The sequence below is a fragment of the Lutjanus erythropterus genome, chromosome 7 (assembly GCF_056507025.1).
Source record: "Lutjanus erythropterus isolate fLutEry1 chromosome 7, fLutEry1.hap2, whole genome shotgun sequence".
Lineage (NCBI taxonomy): Eukaryota > Metazoa > Chordata > Actinopteri > Lutjaniformes > Lutjanidae > Lutjanus > Lutjanus erythropterus.
The window spans coordinates 42029173-42037644 of NC_139323.1; the positions used below are offsets into that span (position 1 = coordinate 42029173).

Genomic DNA, 8472 nt, shown 5'->3' on the forward strand with positions numbered 1-8472 from the left:
AATCTGTTGCCAGTTTCTCAGAATGGTTCTCAGTGGCAACCTGCCAACTGTTCCCATGTAAGAGCTCCACAGCCCGTCTTTTACTTGATTTTTGTGTTGTCACGTCACATGACAAGACCTAAATGACATAAATGTCATTTAGGTCTTGTCATGTGTTGTTTCATCGGCGTGTCTTGTTACAGTGAAGTGTCCTACATTTTTTCCATCATTTTCATCCTGTTATATCTTGTTGCATCATCTTATGTCTTTTATGTCGTTTTTCATCTTGTCTTTTTTCGTCTTCTTTTTCATCTTCAATTTAAACTAAAGTAAGAGAAGAAAGTACAGATATTTGTGTTAAAATGTAGTAAGTTTATATTCTTATTTGCCTTGTAAACGGCCACATGGTCTTTCTTCCAGCCCAGGAAACTGATCAGTTCTGTTTTGTCTCTGTATCTGAACTGAACATGAAATCTGTCGAGGAGTTTTTGTGATTTCTTGCTAACAGACGGACAGGAGGGACAGAGGCTCCGTCTCTGTCCTGGTGATAAATCAGTCTCTGGGTTGTCGTGGACACATTTCTCCTCGGGAAGTCGTGTTTTTTTTTTGTTTTTTTGTTTTTTTCATCTCATCTCTCTCCGTCGTCTTTTCTCCCCTCTTCCTCCATCCCTCCTCTCCTCTTACACCTCCTTCCTCACGTCTCTCCTCTTCCCCTCTCCTCTTTCATCTCCTCCTCCTCTCCTCTCTTTCACCTTCTTTCACCCTCTCCTTAATCTCTCCTCTCCCTCCTCTCTGTCTCTGTGAAGCTGCTGACTCAGCGGGATGGCTGGATGGTATAAAGTGCTCCATCAGCTCAACCAGCAGCATCTCTCTCTTAAGTGAGTCGGGGGGTGGAGGGGGTGGGGTGGGGGGTGGGGGGGTACGCTGAGGACACTTTGGTCCTCCAGCAGCAGAATACACTCAGTACTGCAGTACTCACACTGAGTACTACTGCAGTACTGTTGAGTAGAGGACAATTCAATAAATCAGACGTCTCTTCAGTTTATCGTCTGTAAAAGTGAAACCATCAGTTTGGAGTTTTTATTCTTTTAAATCTTGTGCACAGAAATGTTTTGCACTTTGTCTTTATTGTTGTACTGACATCTTATCTTGTGCACACAGGATGATAATGTGTGTGTACAAGTTATCATGTATACAGATTCAGATCTAATATCTTGTGCACACAGTTGTGGATTTTGTGCAAACAAGATAACACAGTAAATAGGAAGTGCAGCATTTCTAGTTTGTGTGCAACATAATTTGTTCTAGTAACTTGTGTGTAGAAATTATTATCTGGCACAAGATACTGATCTGCAAACCTTTAACTGCCTGAACTTAAAGGGAAAGTTCATCACTTTTCATGGACATGATGTCCAGTCAGTGTTAGTGTGGACAGAGATGGTTCTCCTGCTGGCTGAGCCGTGCAGCAGGGCCTACAGGTACCAGGATGCATTGCACCTGAGCTTCTGATGTCAACGTCCAAAGGATGTGGTCTGCTGTACTCCTCTGTGTTCTCTCCTGTGTTCCTGTGTGTTCTCCCTGTGTTCTCCTTTGTTCTCCCTGTGTTCTCCCTGTGTTCTCTCCTGTGTTCTTCCTGTTTTCTCCTGTGTTCTTCCTGTGTTGTCCTGTGTTCTCTCCTGTGTTCTCCTGTGTTCTCCCTGTGTTCTCTCCTGTGTTGTTCTGTGTTCTCTCCTGTGTTCTCCCTGTGTTCTCTTCCTGTGTTCTCTCCCCGTGTTCTCTCCTGTGTTCTCCCTGTGTTCTCTCCCTGTGTTCTCTCCTGTGTTCTCTCCTGTGTTGTCCTTTGTTCTCTCCTGTGTTCTCTCCCTGTGTTCTCTCCTGTGTTCTCTCCTGTGTTCTCCCTGTGTTCTCTCCCTGTGTTCTCCTGTGTTCTCCTGTTCTCGTTCTGTACTTGTGGTGGCCGTCCTCTGCTGCTGCTGCTGCTGCTGTTTTATTTCCTGTTTTATATGCAGCCCATTTGGCTGAAGAGGGTTTTTCACAGCCCACAGGTCTCTGATGGGTTTCCATAAAGACAGCCGGGTCGGCGCTGTCACTTCACCGCCGGATCGTTCTCTGTCACGCCAACCCGCTGACCAGAGAGAGACCCCCGTTACACATCCACACCTCGTTAACTTTTAGAGGTCATATGTAGAAGACGCTGCAGGAACGAGCTGCTGTAGTTACAGGCTGCCATCACATTATTCTGATGTGCTGCGTACAGATAAAGAGCTGCTGCGGCGGCGGCGGCAGTCGCTCCGTAAACCGATTAAAACACCAAACACAAGAGAAAAAACAACAAGCGTCACAGTCAGCAAACAGGAACTTCAACCATCAACTCACTGACATGTTTTACTGTACCACAGAGCTCACTTCACCTCCTTTTCTTGTTTATTGTAGTGATTGTTACACACTTTTTAAACAGTTATATTGTGTCAGTCATTTCTCCTTTAAACATTCAACAGACGAGGACATGTGGATAAAACAGCTGATATTTAAAGTCCGATCCATGAAAAGTTCTTTAACATCAGTCAGAGCTGCTGGACTGAAAATGAACAAAAAGAGCTTTTCCAAATTTATTTTTTAAACATTTAAAAAGTATCGTAAAACCATAAAAAACCACTGTAAAAATACAAAGAGGGACAATAATAGAAAGGTACGAATATGGAAAAACTGAAAGGTTCTTTAATTGCGACTGTTTTCACAAGGTTCCTCTGTGCTGCCGTCTATAGGTTTTTGTTTGTTTTTACTTTTATTTATTCAGAGAGAGTTCACTGAGAGTGAAACAGAAACGCTCTGATCACATTCACACCTGAAGCTGTTCAGTACAACCACAGTCTGATCTGCAGCTCCAGTTGAGGTCGAGGTCCTCAGGGGCCCCTCAGTGGTGGGAATGAGGGAGAACTATTATACACTGGTTTTACTGGTCTGGCACATCGATAGTTTTGGTGCTAGAAATCAGGATCATCCTGATCCCAGTGGGTCAGGGAGTTCAGCCAGTGTGTGACATTACAAGACCCTGAACCAGGAGTTGTGCTGCGTGCTCAGATAGGTCGGGTCTGATCTTCCTGATGTTGTACAGGGAAAAGCAGTAGGACCGAGCGATCGAGGCCACGTGGACCTTGAAGGCTGGCTGGTCATCAGTCATGACGTCCAGGTTTCAGGCAGACCTTGTAGGTGTGAGCTGGGTGGATACTGATGTCTTGTTGTGCAGAGGGGCTGGTATCCTGTTTGATAATAATTTGATAAATGATAGAGACTCTGATCTCCGACTGGCTGCACTGCAACAGGACTGACCAGCTGAACGGCCAATGAGAGACGCTCTACTGAAGTATTATTTAACAGTATTAACAGTTATGTTAGTTTTCAGAAAGACGTTTAATTAGTAATAGTAATGCTTTTCCCAACATCTTCACATCTGTGTTAATGAGACCGATCCAACATCTGCAAATCTAATCTTGAGGTATTCTCTGACAAAACAGGACAAAACCTTCAACATCAGTGTGATCAGATAACAAAAAAGGGATTGTGAAATCTGGATAATTCTGATCCAGATTAAAAGTTCTGAAATCCTGACTGGAGGTTTAACAGCTGATCTTTTATCAGTGTTTTGTGCAGTAAGACCAGTCCAGATCACACCACCTAGCGGTCTGTTTGCTCTGATCATCCTTCAGCCCTGCAGCCAGCACAGTTTGAGAGTTCAAACCCACAGCTGAAGCAGCACGCTGCCCGCTGTGCCGCTCTGCAGCCCGCTGCCTCACCGAGACTCTGAACGGACCGACTCGTCATCTCTACTGTCCTCATCGCCTAATGGCAGAGATATTAAATGACAACGTCTTTAAATCTTATGAATATGAGGCCAGGCAGTCACGGCCAATACACATCAGTCTGCAGAACATCCTGTTAGCGTTATGAGCTCTCTGCTGCTGCCGCCGTCTGCTCCTCACCTCCATTATATGGCCGTGATGGGCCGGCTTCCCGGGCCCAAATTAAAAGAAGAGGAACAGAGTCCTTGACGATGAGGCTTCGTCGATGGAAATTAGCCTAAGTGTTGTCATTAATATTTCCCAGCGCGGGCTAATGTCTGCATCGTAATGTTAAGAACAGGATATCCCCTCAGTATCTGCTGAGGAAGGCTCTTTGGGGAGTTGGAGAAAACCTTTATGTGTTCAGAGATGAAGGCTAATGTTCAAAGTAAGTCAAGTTTTAGATTTAGTGTGAGCTGCGGTTTTACACTTTAGTTTCTTCACTGAAGGCAGAAACCTCGAAGCTTCTGGATCTTGTACTTTGATTTACTGACTGATTTTTTTACCTGCTAATCAGGTGTCTGAAAAATATAAAGGGCACTGATCCACTGGACTGATGAATGACAGAATGGACTTAATTTTTTTATATTTTTGACTTTTCCCTTGATTTTGTTCTTAAATCTCCTGTGGCTCAGCATCAAAGTAATGCTCCTGGTAGTTTTCACATTTTATTTAAAGTATTAAGAAGAAGAAGAAGAGGAAGAGGAAGACGAAGAAGAAGAAGAACAGGTTGTAGTTTACATTCATGCATGAACCAGAAGATGAAGACTTCCACCTACAAACCCGAAGAAGACGACTTTGACACAGAAAACTGAGGTAGAGGAATCAGATGACTGAGAGGCACAGACCTGAAGAGGTCAGTGACTTTTACACAAAACCTGGAGAAGACGAAGACTTTCATGCACCAACCTGATGACGGTGACGTTAATACAAAATCCCAAAACGACAGCTTTCACACACAAACCCAAAGAGGAAGAAAACTTCTGAGCACAAGCATAAAGAGGACGATGACTTTTTCACACAATGATGTTAGATGTTAGTATTTACTGACCCACAGTGTGACACCTGAACTCATCATATTTTAATAAATGTATAGTTTGTAATCTTGTACATTTATTTGCTCCCATCTGGTTTAACAAAGTATTTGAAGAGTCATAAGAGCAGAGCCACTGTAAACACGCTGAGATGATTCACACTCTGTGCTGCTTCTTACTTATTACATTTTATTATAAGAAACTTTATTCTAAACTTGGTTGTACTTTAAAGAGCATTTTGTCCTTCAGGTCAACTCTGACTTGTGTTCCTTCATCATCATCTTCATCTTCTTGCTGCTGTGACCTTTGACCTTCTCGCTGTTGATTCACATTGTGTGTCAGGGTTTCGGTGACGGCTCCATCCTGCCAGAAGACCTCCAACAAGAAGAGGAGGAGGAGGAGGAGGAGGAGCCGGAGCTGATCCTGGATGGAGGTCTGCCTCGCTACACCTCCTTCTCTCTGACCTCCAACCTCCTGTCTGTGGAGGAGGGCAGGGAGATGGCTGTGGACGAGGAGGAGAAGGAGGAGGAGAAGGAGCAGGAGGAGGAGGAGGAGGAGGAGGAGGTGGTGAAGACGCAGGAGAAAGTGGAGGAGAGCACGAGCTCCCTCCCCAGGAAACCTCCTCCATCGTGGGAGGAGTGGAAGCTCAACTCCCTCAGCCGGGCCAGAGGAGCAGAGGAGGTGAGGAGGCGGAGCGGACAGATTTACCACATTATACTACATCCTGAATATATGTTCCAGTATTTACACGTCTGTCTCTTCATTTAATGTGACGTTTTTTTAATACCCGGTTCTCGTTTGACTGTTTTCTCCTCTCAGACGTGGAGGAGAGAGAAGCAGGAGGAGCTCAGAGACAGAGAGGAGGAGGACGACCTGCAGAGATCAGACCATGAAAGCATCATGTCTGCAGGAAACGTGGCTCTGGGTGAGAATCTGAATCTTTATCAGCTCCTTTTAAAAACCAAAGTTTTTTCAAAGAGAGAAAAGTTTGAAGGTTACTGTTTTAAAATAAATAACATACCTGCAAAACTAAACACAAAAACAAACTTGAAACAGATTCAGAACCTTACTATTCCCAGAACTTTTGATCATATTCCTCAGTCTTCCTCAGCAACTAAAGTCCTGTGTTCAGGTCACAAGTTTCACTGAAGAAAACCATGAGATGTGGTCAAAAGCTCTGTAACCGTGCTTTTCTGCAACTGCTTTCCTCTTTCCACCATTAAATAAAAAATAAAAAAAATCTTAATTTTAATGGTAACCAGTCCAAAGATTAAAATCCAAATATTCTCTAGATTCTGTCAGCAGACATGAGGCTACATTTTGCAGCAGCTGAAGGCGTGACTGACTTTGAAATGTAGCGTGTTGTAATAAACTGAGCAGACAAGAAATAAATGCATAAATGATTATTGTGTCAAAATCTCTAAAAGAAAACTTACAGCTGACCTTCTTTAAAACTCTAAGATGGTAAAAAGTTGATTTATCAGCTGTGTTTGTTAATCAAATTTAAAATCAAGGTTAGATAAAATGCAAAGATTTTTTGCATATAGTTAGATTTAATCAGAGTGGTCCGAGGTTGTAAACTATATTTTTAACTATCAGAGAAACCAAAGGTTAGAGTTTTTGACTTACAGGCCTTCCACACCAAAATCAACTACAAAAATATTGTTTTAAAAATTGTTCTAAGTGAAGAGGAGGGTGGAGTCCAGGCTGCAACTTTACAGCTGTTAGAAAGTTTGAGTCAGAAAGTCCTCCTTCGTCAGCGTAACAGTGATATTTTTTATCTCAACAAATATTTGAAGATGTCAGAATAACAGATAACAACAAAATAATTAATTTCCTGATCACAGAAAAATGATTTTGTCTCTTCAGAGTGTTAAAGGGTTTTAATTTTGATGTGATGAGAGAAAAACGAAGAATTGGAGGTAATAATTTCATGAATCTGTCACCATGAAACTCCTGGTGTCTTGTTTTATAAATGAGATGATGAGAACAAACACTGATTCATCAGGATGTTTCAAAATAACAGTGAAGAGACACAGACTGAAGCTACATGTGAGACTGTGTTTGACATCCTGCAGATAAACTTTACTAACTTATTGTGTGTGTTTGTGTGTGTGTGTGTGTGTGTGTGTGTGTGTGTGTGTGTGTGTGTGTTTGTGTTTGTGTGTGTGTGTGTGTGTGTGTGTGTGTGTGTTTGTGTGTGTGTTTGTGTTTGTGTGTGTGTGTGTGTGTGTGTGTGTGTGTGTTTGTGTGTGTGTTTGTGTTTGTGTGTGTGTTTGTGTTTGTGTGTGTGTTTGTGTTTGTGTGTGTGTGTGTGTGTGTGTGTGTGTGTTTGTGCGTGTTTGTGTGTGTGTGTGTGTGTGTGTGTGTGTTTGTATGTGTGTGTGTGTGTTTGTATGTGTGTGTGTGTGTTTGTATGTGTGTTTGTGTTTGTGTGTGTGTGTGTGTTTGTATGTGTGTTTGTGTTTGTGTGTGTGTGTGTGTGTGTGTGTGTGTGTGTGTGTGTGTGTGTGTTTGTGCGTGTTTGTGTGTGTGTGTGTGTTTGTATGTGTGTGTGTGTGTTTGTATGTGTGTTTGTGTTTGTGTGTGTGTGTGTGTGTTTGTATGTGTGTTTGTGTGTGTGTGTTTGTGTGTGTGTCTGTGTGTGTTTGTGTTTGTGTGTGTGTGTGTGTGTGTGTGTTTGTGTGTGTGTGTGTTTGTGTGTGTTTGTGCAGGTATCCCAGACTCCAGAGACAGTGAAGCAGACTCTGAACTCACTCTGACAGACACTGACACAGAGTCAGTATCATTTTTATCTCCTCAGTCTTCGTCTTACTTTTCCTCCTTCACCTTCTCTTGTCTCCTCCTCCTCTTTATTTTCTCCTGTGTCAGCTCTTCCTCCTCCGTCTCCTCCTCTGTTCCTGGTCATTTCACAGTCCTGTGTCGCCCTCTTCTGGTTACATTTGTCATAGTATCACAGTGACTCCTGCAGCAGTTAAAACTGTGTGAGTGTGCTCCAGTACCCTCACTACCTTACTGTTGATTAAACACCAAAATACCAAGATGTTCTTCTGTATGTAGTTTCATTTTGCATTCTGCAGAATGCGGTTCTGACCCACAATCCTCTGTGCAGAGGAAGATAAGGCACGTGAACCGAGCCACCGAGAGCACAGAGAGATGACAGGAGCTGCAGTAATGTGCAGTGTTCTGGCAAAGTAGTCTGTCCCAGTTGTAACAAAACTTTATCTGTTAGCTTTCATTTTAAGGCTTTTAGACACTAAAAACACAAACCTGTTTTGTTTTTTGCATAATTTTGTTTTGTTGTCTCGTGCCAGTATTCTGTAGTTGTTGTGCATCATTTTGTGGACGTTTTGTGAACGTTAAATAACAGAAACCATCTTTTGGACACATTTATTTGATGTTTATGTTTATTTGATGTCTTTAGTTTGCCCCATTTCCCTTCTGCTAACATGGAGGTGGCGGGGTTTATGACCTATACTGCAGCCAACCACCAGGGGGCGACCGAAATGTTGTGGACTCGTTTTTGGAGAGCCGTCATGTCGTCCATCTTTATATATGTATTTTGTTTTGTTCTGATGAGTGAAACATCCTCGATCCTTCTCTCTGTGCAGGTCTGTCAG

The 8472-nt window shown here is 42.8% G+C and overlaps 1 protein-coding gene across 1 annotated transcript in view; it reads left to right on the forward strand.

Moving 5' to 3' along the window:
* Positions 1-8472, forward strand: part of patj (PATJ crumbs cell polarity complex component) — a 146381-nt gene that overhangs the window by 57220 nt on the left and 80689 nt on the right. The window contains exons 21-24 of the mRNA XM_084723836.1: positions 5195-5533; positions 5672-5777; positions 7567-7630; positions 8464-8472. The exon at positions 8464-8472 is cut by the window's right edge and continues 72 nt beyond it. Of these exons, the coding sequence (XP_084579962.1) occupies positions 5195-5533; positions 5672-5777; positions 7567-7630; positions 8464-8472 (518 nt within the window). The remainder of the gene's footprint in view (positions 1-5194; positions 5534-5671; positions 5778-7566; positions 7631-8463) is intronic.